Source organism: Pangasianodon hypophthalmus, chromosome 1 (assembly GCF_027358585.1).
Source record: "Pangasianodon hypophthalmus isolate fPanHyp1 chromosome 1, fPanHyp1.pri, whole genome shotgun sequence".
Taxonomy (NCBI): Eukaryota; Metazoa; Chordata; class Actinopteri; order Siluriformes; family Pangasiidae; genus Pangasianodon; species Pangasianodon hypophthalmus.
In genome coordinates, this window is record NC_069710.1 from 5083842 (window position 1) to 5099328 (window position 15487).

The 15487-nt window shown below is 36.7% G+C and overlaps 1 protein-coding gene across 12 annotated transcripts in view; it reads right to left on the reverse strand.

Annotated features, from left to right (window-relative positions):
• epb41l3a (erythrocyte membrane protein band 4.1-like 3a) overlaps nucleotides 1–15487 on the reverse strand; it is a 75693-nt gene that overhangs the window by 13345 nt on the left and 46861 nt on the right. For 7 of the 12 annotated variants that reach the window (XM_053232522.1, XM_053232544.1, XM_053232543.1 and 4 more), the window contains exons 9-16: nucleotides 13924–13968; nucleotides 12574–12726; nucleotides 12378–12475; nucleotides 10627–10802; nucleotides 5208–5422; nucleotides 2624–2671; nucleotides 1901–1936; nucleotides 1495–1560 (exon numbers count right to left, since the gene is read on the reverse strand). In XM_053232522.1, coding sequence (XP_053088497.1) covers nucleotides 1495–1560; nucleotides 1901–1936; nucleotides 2624–2671; nucleotides 5208–5422; nucleotides 10627–10802; nucleotides 12378–12475; nucleotides 12574–12726; nucleotides 13924–13968 — 837 coding nt within the window. The remainder of the gene's footprint in view (nucleotides 1–1494; nucleotides 1561–1900; nucleotides 1937–2623; nucleotides 2672–5207; nucleotides 5423–10626; nucleotides 10803–12377; nucleotides 12476–12573; nucleotides 12727–13923; nucleotides 13969–15487) is intronic. The other 5 variants (XM_026913699.3, XM_053232528.1, XM_053232534.1 and 2 more) reach the window with 5 other exon arrangements.

A 15487-nucleotide genomic window follows, 5' to 3' on the forward strand; every position in this document is an offset into this window, starting at 1 on the left:
CCCACATGGGGCCACCTGATTTACAAAAAGGGTCGTGAGAGAAAAACAGAATCTCCACAAATGTTTTTCATTTACTTTACAAATTAGTATTAGAAATATTGAAGATAGATTTTATATGCTAATATGTTGAAACGTTACTCGGAGTCACATTCAGACAAGCCACATTTAAATTAATAGGGTACATGTTATTTTAGCCTTTTTTACTATTCTGACCATAGAGCAGCAATAAAAATTTCATCGTCCATCTACTTCTGCTGAACAAACTAGAGTTGTGTCTCAAACTGCAATACTTATGTACTATTCTAGACCATTAGTGAGTACTAACACTAACAGGTTTTCTTATTACAGTTTAAAAGTCTATCATGTTGCCTTCAATACCGAAAGGTCCCTTTTGTATACCAGTCTTATACATTCTCTAGATTAGTAAATATTTTTAGTGTTTAGATTTTTAGATTTGAGGCGCAGTCCATTACAACAATCATAATGGCGATGGAAAGTTTTAAGATAAACACACTGACTAACTCTGTCTAACATAACTGTGCATGAAATCTCTAAACGCTTTACAGTTTGACTTGGAAACCTGATGTTTTGGCTTTGATGTGCCGTCTAGTGCATATCAGTTTTAAATATTATGTACATAAGATATGCAGTGAGTGTGTGAATAATGCCACATGTGCTACTGCTGCTTCTGCACATGCATGCAAAATCATGCAATAGACTGTTAAGTGTGAGGAATATTCCATTTATAGTCACTTATGTTACACATACATACATGTTCCTGAGATAAAATGTTCAAATGTTACTGTAGTCCTATATTACAAACCTGGAATATAGGGTGGTCAAGGTTTGGGGTCACAGAAAATTCATAATGTCCATTTGGGGTCATTTGTCAAAAAAGTTTGGAAACCCCTGATCTAATACCAACTGTAAGACAAATTTAGATATGTAGTAACTTATAGTAGCTACTTCAGCAAATAAGCACAATTGCCTTTATTAAAACTCTCAATTAGTGTCTCATTACAATCTGATAGTGAACAATGACGATGTCCTTAAATACAAAGTATTCAATGGAACACTTGCTTAAACTTCCTTGTTTAATTGCCAGTAGTGGGTAAACTGTAATACAATGTAAAAGACAACTCTGTGTATCCAAAAACTTTGTCTGGCAGTGTGCGTAATATCCACAAACACAAATAAGTTCCTCTCTGTTGCTATATAAAACAGTTGCTATTCTAAGTTGTTAGGAAAGAAAGCAAGCTGAACTTCCAATTTCATCATTAATACTGAACCACTTGAAATTAAAACAGCAAGACACAATTAACACCTTGCAGTGCTATAAATGTAGTTTGAGACTGCAAATGTTAAGAGAATGTCACAGCTATTATACGTTTTATAACTGGAGCTGAGCTAGCCACACCTACCATGCTACACACACACTTGATTTTTAGTGTATTGAATTCACTCCATGCACTACATCTCCCATTCCTTACCAACCTCCAGCATCAGTCTACTATGTCTGATAAACACATTTTCTCCTTTAATTCTCCTTATAAAACTGGGCTGCAGAGGGAAAGAGACATTGATTTATTAACTGAGAGCTTCCTACTGTCACAAATGATGAGTTTTGTGAAGCAGGTACTTTTTATCAACATTCTGGTAATATAATGTCGCTGGAAGTGTAGATGCTGCATACACTTCACGTGGATCTCTCATCACAAGTGCTACATCACATACTGAGCACATACACACTCAGAAAAAAAACAACATTTTGTTATTCTAGACTGAGCTGGAAACGGTATCAATTTTTTACAGTTTCTCAAAATGATAATGGTGCTACAGCTGTAACTATCCTGATATCTTTTTTGCAATGAAACCCATAGCATTCAGAGAGTCTTCTCACCTGGTTCCTTATTTCAGATTCGTCTTCCTGATCCGACTGCCAACAAGAAACACAAAATTGGACGTTGTCATATCAACAAACAACAACAGAGAGGTAATGCAGCAAATGGGACAGTGAAAACAAAGATCAGGGTGATAAATGGAAAAAACATACAGAATGAATTGTTCGTAGATGATCCAATAGGTGAGAAATAATAGCGGCTGACTACATTTCTAAACAAATGATTTTCATTTTAATATCTGCTTCCCTGCTAAGTGTATATCTATGGCTTAAAAGGATCAAATACCTACAGTTTAGCGCTATATAGCTACAGTGTCAAAACTGTAATTTAATAAGATGTCAAGCACAATTACTGAAATGTTCAGTTGTGAAGTGTATATATCGATATAGATAGATAGATAGATAAATAGATAGATAGACATGTATTAAGATTTTTCACTATACTGCTATGAAACTTAGAGCTTAAACTTAGGGCTGTAAAGCTTAAAAACCAGGTGATCTTGAGACAAATGAGTAATCTGTAAGCTGTAGATACCCCTGAATCAATTTGTTAGTAGTAATACAATGACTAAGAAGTAAAAATATGTTTCAAATATGTTGTCCATACACAATATCTTGTAACATAAAAAAATGAATAAATATACTTAATGAAAACAAACAAAGAAATAAATGAATGTGCTGATACGTGAGAAAAGGTGAGCAACTTCGATCTATATTACAAACCTCAGTAGCTGTCAATTCACCATCAATAGCCGTGTCTGTAAAATCAGTCTGTAATGTGCAAACAAGCACACATCCATTTGAATGCATGCAAAGAAAGAAATCAATCTATTATTTCTTGTAAATATTACGTAGAAATTGCACTGTATTATTTCTTTATATATATATATATATATATATATATATATATATATATATATATATATATATATATATATATGTTACAAATAAATTGCACTGTATTTATATTCATCAGCACACTAACGCAAGTGCAATCAGAGTGGTTGGAATTTTGAAATTACCTCATTGCATTATATCCATTAATAAATCAGAGGAGAGTGCAATAAAAGGTGATTTTTAGAGACTTCACAGTTTTTCTCGAAATTGCTTCATGACATATGACCTGATAAATTGACAGTTGTACTAGATGGTCATCACCTTAACATTCATTAGTCTAGGATACGGTGTTACGGTCATTATATTTCGTCTTATGCTGACCATACATTCATAACACATTAACCAGTTATTGAACATTATACTACAGTGCTGTTAAAGTCTCTATTCTGATTGTCAGAAGGTACTGATTTATTTTCTATCACAACAAACAAATCACAGGTTTGTTTTAATGTGCTTGCTGTGATACATTATTGTTTCTATAGTACCAACTTCCACAAGGACTTGTATGGCGGACGCTCCATATACTGTAAACGGATTTAAAAAAAAAAAAAAAAAAAATGTAATGATATGGTGAAGTTTTCTGTAAGGAGACATTTATTTAGCATTTTGGAAGAAGTTTCCAGCGTCAGCATTTTGCAACAGTGGGAGGTAAATCTGTAACGAAGTTTTCCGGCACAGGAAAGTCTTTAGGACAGAAGGCTTTGTAGCGTCTGGTTTCTCTAACATGACAAGCTGCATTTTTTTTGTCTTATTAACTTCAAGAGAGAGAAAAAAAGAGAGATGAGGGAGTGACTGTTTATAGTCGTCATAACTAATAACAGGAACCAAGTTGTTTCGCAGATGTTCCACAACATCAAACGTAACAATAAATGGATAAAATGTGTGTCGTTAAATGGGTCATTCTCAAACAAATAAAAAATTGTTACTACTGTTGGCAACCTGCTGTGGTGTAAGAGGAAAAAAAACACTCTGAGACGTGCTGTTATTGGAAAATAATCAACTCTGCCGCTGGCTGCATCACACGACCCTGTCATGTTTTATTCCTTATGTATCATACCAATAGCAAAATTCTGTCAATAGCGATGGTGATATTTGATCTACTTATCCTGGTTCAAATGTAAAACAGAAGCGATATAGAAACTTTCTATCAATTCAAGATACATTACGGTTCATGATGTCTATCTGCCTAAGTCTGTATGTCAACTATAGAAAGGAGGAAACTCAAATAAAACACTTTCTCCATTTCTTATTATTTTAGCACTATAACTCAAAACTCTAAAAGCAGTAAGGGTTTATTATGGCTCCATTTTGAATCACACGTCACACGCGAACCAACATTAGTATTGAGAAAGCAAAAACCTCTTCCTTCTAGCCTGTTCTTCTTCTCATGAGTTCTCTAGGTCTCCTGGGTATTAAACTAATAGCTTCACTCCCTGCAGTTATGTCACAAACAGTTATCTGTTTATTGAATGGCTTATGTTCACCCAATGTTTTCCTAATAGCAGATTAGTCACGTGCAGTAAATGTGCCACTCAATTTCTTTTTAACATATACACACTCACATAAGAAAGTATGGAACACATTTCACATTTAGACTTTTGTTAGTGTAGTATGAAATCAATTCAATTTCATTTTATGATTATTATTATTATTTTTTTTTTAACTGTAATGTCATTATGCAATGGGTGTTCATTTATGATTTTTCTGTGAAGAACTGTACATAAGCCAATCATCAATAGCAACAAGAAATGGCACACAAATGATATTTGCAGTTCATCTTCTACGCATGACTGCAATTATCCTGTGGCCTAGTAGTGGACAGCTGAGTAAATGTTGATCTCCAACAGTGCTTCATTACTTAGATGAGATGACTGCTCTTATAATTCCAAAATCAGTGAAATAATCCTGCAATCAAAATCATACAGTTTGAAAGCATGTTGTCATTAAATATATCAAACATATGAATGTGACTGCACTGTTAATCACTGGCAGCAGACATCTAGGATTGTTTGTGATTTTGGTCCGGGATTTGTCTGTGATTGGGTCTAGGATTTATTTGTGATGACTTAGATTTTTTCTGGTCCTGCTTTTAGCACTATGCTTTATGAATTATTGTTGGACAGAAAAACGTCTTAATATTAGGATTAACAGCGCTGTTTTCTAAGTTTCTCCTAAATCGGCCAGTTAGGAGCAAACCTTGTAGCCTTACGATTCTTTATAGCCTCTGATATTGAATGGAGAATTCAATATAGATATTAAAACCTAAAAAATAAACCTTATGTCAATGTTCAATTGCTCATTAACTGCAAAGTATATAACATTAAAATCAACACACAAATATTACTACTTCATAAACAAGTGTTTAGTTGTAGCAAATTTTTCAGGAAAATGTAAATAAAAGGCATCATACCCTTGTGTCTTGTCGGACAGGAGTTGGTGGACTTGGCTGAGACACTTCTGTAGCCTTGGTCGTCTCGTCCTCCTCCTCCACAACAACATTTTCCACGAGCACCACTCCCTCCTCCTCTGATCTCTTCTCCTCTGCCTTCTTCTCTGGTGTAATTGTGGTGATGAGGTCACTCATGGCGATGCCCTTTGCAGCCCCGTACAATGCTGTGCCCATCTCTACAACACACGCACACACACACACACACACACACACACACACACACACACACACTGCTTTTCATTCATTGCATAATAATTAAAATATGTAGTATGCAGTAGGTTCAAAGCTTGGATGCTGATGTCATGACATTGCAATCAAAATGAGCAAAGCCAACTTGCGTTCATTTTTAAACCTGCAGGGATTATGAGAACGGCATCAAAGCAAAGGCGAAATTAATATACCAGAAACACAAAAATGCAGCCCTCATTTCCAGATATTAGCCTTGATAACAATATAACAATAATCAAAAGCAATATCCAAGTAGCACAATAATGATTTTGTTGCGTATATGGTGAAATACAAAGTCACAGTCAAAGCCTAAATTCACAGTCAAAGCCTAGATTCTAAAAATCTTTAGTTTACCTAATTAGCTGTTTTACTGCTTTTGCACCCCTTCTGCCATTACACTATACACTGCAAATAATTCACATCTTTATAGATGTAGTTCCCTACTGGCATTTGGCAAAGAACAAATATACAGTAAGTGCTGATTAACTGAGATAGTTTTTAATAAACTACCACTGAGTTCATACTTCTAGACATCAGGTTGCTCTATTTACAACTCATCTTAGTTTAGGACCATCACTGTTCACACTTATTACAGTAGACATACAGGCCATTTAATCAGTTTACTGAAATGTTGTCATTCTTAAAACAATGTTTGAAATAATTTCTATGGCTGTATTGATTTAAAACAAACATTACTTTGCTTCTTCCCGAAATCTTCATACTTACAGACTAATTTCGTAAGTTGAGGTAATTAATTTCTTTTTTCCTACTGCTTCTGGTTTTATTGTGGGTTTTGTGCATGAGGAAGCCCGAACAGAAATGCCATAAATTCCAAAGACACTTATATTTTTATGCCTGTATGAGTCTGAGGTTTGTGTATAAAGAGAAGGTGTGATAAAAGGTGAGGAAAACAGGCTTGTCAAATACAATATATTGTAGCAGGTACTCATTACAGTTTCTCCATGGTTACTACTATAGCAGATAGATACACAGATAGCTATGTCAAACCTGTATTGTACAAGGGATGTTAGCCACCTCATTGAAGCTTTTACACTGTGGAACTTCCTGTTGCCATGTCACAACCCACACACTACCGTACTAAAATTAAAAAAAAATAGTGCACATATGATAGCTATTTCGGTGTACTACTTTCAGTACGTTAGCTTTAGAAAACACTTATTTTGCATTTTCTTTGACTGAATGAACAGTTTTTGAAAAATTACTTAAAAGTTACATTGGAATGAAAGCCATGTCAAGATTAATTTACTTTGAAAACCCTTATTGCAGAGGTATTATTGCAAACTGTGGGGCAAAAGAATTGCAGGGAGGCATGGGTACTTGAAAATACCAAGAAAAAAAAAAATTAAATGGCTGTATCAGATCTGCCAACCATTACAGATATTGCATAGGAGCTCAACATTTTAACGAGAGTAGGCAAGAAGATATGCCAAAAGAACAGTGTACATTTTTCATAATAAAAAATGATCTAATTAGCTAATCAACGTATAACAACATATAAATATAAAATGACTGACAGTCCTGTCCCCTGCCCCCATCTCACTTCAGTAAAGGCTACTGAGTTTCTCCTTTGAAAGATACACTGGCGCAGTGCCCTCACTTTCTGTCTCAGTAAATGGATAATGTTTTGAGTTCATTAATGAGAAATAGCTAACATTAGACACATAATGTATATATAGTTAACATCAGTTAAATATATGTATTCAAGACTACACCAAAAATATTAAAAAAAAAAAAGAAAACCTGGAAGTGGGCCTATATGTCTGCCTTATCATATAAAAATTCAAGTAAACAATTCAATAGGATGAGCCAACAAGCTGGATCACAAATTACACAAATGTAATATTATGGTGGCGTACACAATAACATCCCTACATTCTTATGTTTCCTCTATGAATATCATACAGTATGTATGATTTTTTAAGTAGCTGTGGATATAAATTTTTACGTTCAGACTAAAGATTAGATTTATCCTGAATCCCTTTATGACTACATAGCTCAATGTCCTCAATTTACCCTGGGGAATGTCCTGAGATTTAGTCAACAAGATTACTTTGAAAATAGCAGTCAGTGGTATGAGCCATGCTGACAAATATTCCCAGAAGACAAAATAGGAGAAAGCTAAGCAAAGGGAGACTGTAGCTAGCAGTGAGCTTGTACATGCTAGGCTAGCAGCTTAAACAGTCAAGAGCATGCAGAGCTGGCCAGAGGATTGCAGCAGATAGATAGGAGTACATCGCACCTATAACCTTCCAAACTAGCAAGCTTTTATGGTCTATGCTGCGGGTTGTAGATGCACGTATCTACCTGCTGGTTTAGTGCCATTCATAGTGATTAGTGGTTTAGATCCTGGGACTACAGTCGCTGTGATATGGGGGCTGCTCCGCTGAGCTGAGGAGAAAATCAACACCACAAGACGACTTGCTATTTTTTTTAAAGCATATTTTTATATTTACATATTCATTACTATCTCTGAAAATTTAGCAGAAAAATTACATAAAACATATCAACTGCTATCTGTATAACAGTTGCATGTGCTAAAATCCTGCACATGCCTGAGGCCTTAAATGTAGAGTTTGTAGGTTTCAATAGCGCTTCTCGACCTATAATTAAGAAATTTCATAGATACTATTCCTCCAAGCAACCACATTTTTGAACTGTTGCTCAAACTACATCACAAGGCTGGTGAACACACTTGCAGGAAAATGCTAACTGCCCTCTTCCATACACATTAACTCATAGACACCCACGATTAGCTAGTGGGGAGAGAGACAGGAGAAAGTAACGCTATCCTTCCTATCCAGAGAGCACAGACAATTTTGCTCTCTTGAACTCTCAGCTATGGATGGCTGTGGCAGTTTTTGTCAGACTTCAACCTACGATACTGAAAATGTGTTTTTTTTTTTTTTTTTTTTTTTTTTTTTTGTGTGTTGCACCACTTGGGAGTGCAATCAGTACATTTACATTTATGGCATTTGGCAGAAGCCCTTATCCAGAGCGACTTACAATAGTGCTTTGAAGTCTATCAAAAATACATTCTGATATTGGCTCGCTAGGTCACAACAGTAGGCTGTTGTTCATAATTTATGGGCCTGAAATTTGCTTAATAGAGCTCTGCTCTCTTTTTTCCTAAAAGGCAGCCCACAAGGCATACAAGTTAAACCACTAGCTGCATGTGTTCATTTTGCGATGGCAAACTGAGGAGAATGAGCTGCTGAAGGACACAAGACTGTTACATGAAGTTAGCTCAGTGGTTATTTAAAAAGCTGTATGATGCAGCAATAAGCAATTAGCATAGGCAGTGCATTTGAACGAAGCTCTTAAAGTGACAGGCATCTGGTAGACGAAAAAAAACAACAACTCCTATATCTACAGGATATATAATTTTGTAAATGCATTTGCCAGGACATTGCATGTAAAGTTCTACCTAACCAGCAACTACTAGCTATTACTTAGAGGTGATTGCTTTCTTAATAGCTCTCTTGCATGTTATACATTTTATACATTCATGCTACCCAAGATCAACACAGAAGTTGATTTTGTCTTTATCAGTTCTCAGTTTCATATATGCATGAAACATTGTTTATATTCATTATATATAAGTCAGAATGTCACTGTGATCCATATCCATATTGATTCATATCCACAGAGTGAAGGTCTTAAACCAAGTAATGAAATGATATTTTTTTTGCCTGATATTAAGCCATTTTTCCTAGTTGACTCTTTAATATATTGGGAGTGATATGCAGTTACTGAGGCAAAGGAAGTTTAACCACAGCCCTCTCATACAGAAGAGATAATTACAGAGGACGCAGATAATGGGAACTCACACAGGTAAATTAGGCTTACATTCCTCAAATCAATAGTTTCATTTCATGATCATTTCTTAAGTGAATTACTGTCATCGAGGGACATCAAGGAACATCAAGGGAATGTTTCTTCACTAAATCCAGGAGACAACATTAGTAGTCAAAACCACACTGTTAAGACAGAGTCAAAATCAAAAGTCTGCTGGCTTCCACAAGCTCTCGGGGAGCAATAAAATTTTTATTTATTCCATTAATTAGCAACACAGGGAGGAAAGCAAAGTGTAAGTGTGCATTTGGAAGCAGAAATTATAAAACAATACTAAGAAGAAAATCCCTGTGGTGAGTCTTTCTGTCTTGCTCTCAACAATGTGTTTCAGGAAAAGAAGGGTACAAAATAATGCTGGGTTCATCAGAAGAGCCGCTCCAGCACAGCAACAAACGCTTCTCAGCAGAGACACCACAAAACAACTTGGAAGACATTAATGGAGGTCTGGTACCAGCTGATAAAAACAGTGGGTAGAGAGAGAGTGAAGGCCATGCTGGATGAAAAGGGCAATGTGAACACAAAGGATAACAATGACACAAACTCCAGTGAGGCTGACTGACAAGCTGCCATTAGCAGACGCACAAAAACATGTTGGCATCATTGTGAGAAACAGCCTGGACTCCTAAAGTGTGCAGGCTCTTGGCCAAGATATGATTTAGAGAAAAACAATGCCACCGTTAAACAGTTTATGGTAATGGAGAGTATAAATGCCAATAAAGCAAATTGTTTCTATTGATACATCTGAAGATATTACAGTTAAAATTTTATTACAATTACTTTAGTCAATTACATTACTCAAGACAATGTCCTATAGTAATTGACTACAGTGACTGGAATTGGTGGCAGGCATTGCTTAAAGACTGCCTTATTAGAGGAAATAATGTTTTAATAATGTCACTGAATAGTACATCAGCTCTGCACTCATTAAACTTGACTAAAGGTAGAACTGATTAAAGTCTGATCTTCAAATTAGAGACACATTTAATTGTACATTAATCAATTTTGCATTTTGGGCTTTAATTATAAAAGATACATTTGAATAATGTAATCTAATTAGGCTCAGGTTTTCTCAGTATTAAACAAGGCTTTTTAAAAATCAATGCCGTAATGAGTTACAGCAATTGTTGTACAGTTCTGCTGATCACTGCAAGTCCTTATAACTGTACAGATTTAAGTTGCATAGCACCAAAAGATACTATGCATATGCAATGAATCTAGCTTCAGTAATTAAACAATCAACCATATATTACAGATATATTGAATGAAAGACTGAACCAACCTCCATCTAGACTGCGGGACATGATGTAGCGTTTGCTGGTGGAGCGCTCAAAGTAGGGAGCTGGGCGAACTATTTGTGAACTGGCCCGTCTTGTTTGGACTTGGGTTCGGCCACTGTAGCGGAACTTGGAACCAAGAGTCAGGAACTTCTTGGGTGGAGTTTCAGGAGATACCAACCTGATAAATAATGTTCATATGATTTGCTTACCTACGGGTATAAAGTGCTTATAGGTAAGTGCAACATTTCTGGATTCTCACATTACTAAATAGATTACCAAAATTTGACTTAACCCTTTACCAAAGTCAGGAGACCTTTATAATTTGCACCTAAAATCCTTAAATTCTGTCAGCATACACTGATCAGCCATAACATTAAAACCACCTCTCTAATATTGTGTAGGTCCCTCTTGTGCCGCCAAAACAGCTCTGACCCATTGAGGCATGGACTCCACAAGATCTCTAAAGGTGTGCTGTGGTATTTGGCACCAAGACGTTTGCAGCAGATCTTTTAAGTCCTATAAGTTGTGAGGTAGTGCCCCCATGAGCAATTTTGCATTGTGGCAGGGTGCATTATCCTGCTGAAAAAGGCCACTGCCATTAGGAAATACTGTTGCCATGAAGGGGTGTTCTTGGTCTGCAGCAATGTTTAATAAAGTTTAATAAATAAAAAATGTTATTAATATCAAAATAACATCCACATGAATGCCAGGACCCAAGGTTTCCCAGCAGAACATTGCCTAGAGCATCACACTGTGTCCACCAGCTTGCCTTCTTCCCATAGTGCATCCTGTTAAGCTCTTCCCCAGGTAAGCAATGTACACACACCCAGCCATCCACCTGATGTCAAAGAAAACATGATTCATCAGACCAGGCCACCTTCTTCCATTGCTCCGTGGTCCAGTTCTGATGATCACATGCCCATTGTAGGCGCTTTTAGCGGTGGACAGGGGTCAGCATGGGCACTCTGACCAGTCTGCTGCTACGCAGCCCCATACGCAGCAAGCTGTGATGCACTGCTTGTTCCGACACCTGTCTATCATAGCCGTCATTAACCTTTTCAGCAATTTGTGCTACAGTAGCTCTTCTGTGGGATTGGACCAGACGGGCTAGCCTTCGCTCCCCACATGCATCAATGAGCCTTGGCGCTCATGACCCTGTCGTTGGTTCACTGGTCGCCCTTCCTTGGACCACTTTTGGTAGGTACTAACCACTGCATACTGGGAACACCCCATAAGACCTGCTGTTTTGGAGATGCTCTGACCCAGTTGTCTATCCATCACAATTTGGCCCTTTGTCAAAGTCGCTCAGATCTTAACTGGATTTTATTAACTTCAAGAGAAAGTGAAGGAAAGACTGTTTATAGATGCTATAATTTAAGTGATACTAGCAACTAACTTGTTTCATAAATATACCACAAAAAAGTAACTACAAACAGATAAATATATGACATATCATTCTTTAATAAAAAATTACTCTTTGGCAAATTGCTGTGGTATAAGAGGAATAAAACACTTCGGGACATGCTGTTATAGGAAAATAATCAGCTTTAGGGTGGTACTGTCACTCAACATCACACCACCCCCCAGTGATTATTTTCCTATAGCAGCATGCTCTGCCATTTTTTTATTATTTATGTTACACCTATTTCTAAATCATGTAAATCTAACAACTGACTAAAGGTTATTTATAATCTATGCAAACGTAATAGAACTACTCAAGTGCTAATTCTGCTCCCACTCTCATAATTCTCACCTGAAAAAGGTGTGGTGCTCCACGCAAACCTTCCAGAGTCTCTTAGCTGCTCTATGGTTGGGAAGTTTAAAGCCGATCGTGCTTTCAAACTGCTCAAACTAGACATTAGTAACATACACAAAACACATTTCATACATTTGTCAGCATTTTGCATTAAAAGGGTCATCCTCTGGTCATCCTTAAGCTCTGAATTCACCTCTCCAGGTCGGATTTTGATGTAGAAGTTATTCCTCTTGTAGGAGATCTTGAGGACTTTGGGCCAAGCAAACCTGTTGATACGCAGCCGGTCTCGGTAGATGAGGAGGCCAGATGAACACACTCCTAGCATTATCTCCACCCCCTCTGAATCCTGAGGAGTGATTAGATAGGTAAATTTGGGACGATGCCTCATAAACAAAGAGATAATCACAGGACAAACAGCTGAAGTTTTCTGAGTGGCTCCAAAGTAATATGTCAAATTTTATATATAAAAAAAAACTTTCAGTAGAGAACTGCAATCTCTGGCGATGTATCAAGCCTGTCAGAAAAGTTTTTTTTTTTTTTTTTTAAACCAATGGTTGATCAAAATGTAAAATGACTTGGAAACAGTGTGGCACTGCAATAACATCACGTTGAGTGTACAGATGTGAAGAAAATTGAATGTGGAACCAATGTTGAGCAGCCCATGAGGTAAGACCCCTGAGAGAGAAGAAAATGCACTAGACATTCAGCAGGCAATGTAGAGCCTAATCTGGCTCATTTTTGGGCTGTGTAAATGTCATTGGTCAGCCCCACATGTCCTTATGCTACAACTGTGTGCTGTACTAGCACAGCATCTGATTCTCTGACAGGTCCGTTTCAAATGATTGCACACAGACGAATGCAATTGTGTTTCTCATCGGTGTGATGGGTTATCAAAATGTGGGTTACTGAGATTTTTCAGGCATTCAGAATATGACATCATAAAAATAAAAAGCCTTTCAAACATGGCTATGCACTGTTGCTATCTACTCAATGCAACATCTAGGGTAAACAAATCACAACTGTTGAGGCTTTGCACCCATTAATTATTAGGAATATTAAAACCACAAAAAAAAAAAAAACATTACAACAAGCTTTCAGGAAGTTTTCAGGGGAAGATAATGGATGTCATAAATACAAGTGGGTGTTTGACACATCCTGATGTGACTAATACTATTTGTTAATGTGGTGTTTAATTGATAATGATGGAGCCCTTTTAAAATGTTTCCCAACTAATGAATGGTTTACAGAGCTGATGGAAATGATAGCTTGTACCTTATTACGCTGGGACTGAACAATGTGTTTCTATCATATCATGTGAAACATGTGGAGCTATGAGGAGATCTTTCTCTGGGGAATGTAACCTCCGCATACAGGCATACTGAGAATAGGCAGTGGGCCACAATAGTGCACATATTGTGGCCAAATCAGCTGCAGCTCAGACAATGGAACTCTTCACTCCATGGTCATGCACGAAGACTAGGGTCAGACGGAAGAAGCATACACACACATACAAGGACACACAGATGCACGAATGCAGCCTTACCTCTCCTTTAGCTGGAGACAAGCACTCAAAGAAGCTTCCTACCAACTAGGCCATTCAGTAAGAAAAGGGGAAAAAGAAGAGGGCTGATCTAACCAAACTGAGGGACAGTTTCCATGCTCAGCATTGCTTGGTCTCTTGTTATTTCAGATGAGACCGCTCAATGATCATTTATGGGATGATATGTGCCGTCTTAACTCTTACACACCATCAAGTGAAGATGAAAAAAAATCACTGGGGTTAGCAGTGTTAAGAACGTTGGTAATTTTTTTTTCAACTGTGTGGCCACTTGTTTTGAAATTAACCTGTAATGAAACCATCATTAATGCTTCCATGCTCTATAATATGTAAGCGAAACAGATGTTTTCATAAGCAAATGTAATTAAATCTACTGATAAAAGTAATATGCAATATGAAAGATATATATGCTAATATGCTTCATCAGCTGACAGATTATATTTAAAGCCACTCACTATGAAATTAGTTTGAGAGATTGAGAATGTTTACCTCATAATTGCCTACTCAGCCCTAAGGGGAGCATCATTATATCAAATTGCACATCTAAATTACCATTTCTTTCCAATAAGGATTACATTTGTTTTAATGACTGCTGTCTACTGAAAGTTGTATTGCTTGCCCATACTGAAGCATTACAGAAGTAGATAAAATGATAGGTTTCTGGACAATGTCATAAAGTTTTATCTACTTTAGAAAAGGCTACGGAGGTAAACGTATTACTTTTCTTCTCCATAGCATAACACTGTTAGAATTGGCTTAAGCTATGGAGCATTTATACATGATTTTCTGTTTTTCTGTTAACTCTTTGACACTCTTGAACATCTCAGCTTTGCTCATCAACCAGCAGCAGAGAGCAAATGAATTTGTTATACATGTTTGCCAAATTGTGCCTTTGCTGTGCTAGAGGTGATTATCCTTAACACCGTACTACTGCACTTCGGACATAAAATGCAGCAAAAATGCACATAAAACAAAAGAACACCACAACATAAAATTATGTCACTTATAAGGGGATTATAGTTTTAGAAACATAAATGGTTAACAGTGTGATGTGAAAACATATATACAATTTGCAGGCATTGTTGACATTAATATATGATATATGATTTAGGAGACTATGAACTATTCACATGTATACACATACACTCTGTCACTATATGTGTGCAGCCTGGGAAAAGTCTTCGCATGGTGAAATGTTCTGCTTCATATAGTTAAGAAAACTACAGGCTGAAATAAAATATGTTTCTAGAAGTAAAGTTCTATCATTTTAAAATCTGAGAAGAGAAAAGGAGAAAGAAGAACCCTGACTGCGACTCAGGAGCATCACAGACATTTTCCACATTTTTATCTGACTACACACTGAATTATTTAGGCTTATATCTATATCACTACAGCAAGTAGCCATCCAAAAAATTGATCGAAGCCTGACTTTCACTGTGTGAGGAAAGCATAGCTTCATTATCTTTGGATAGACTGACCGTTTTTACCACAGTGTTTGATAAACTGACTTCTTACCCAAGACGACCTTTGCCAGAAGGTCACCTAAAAC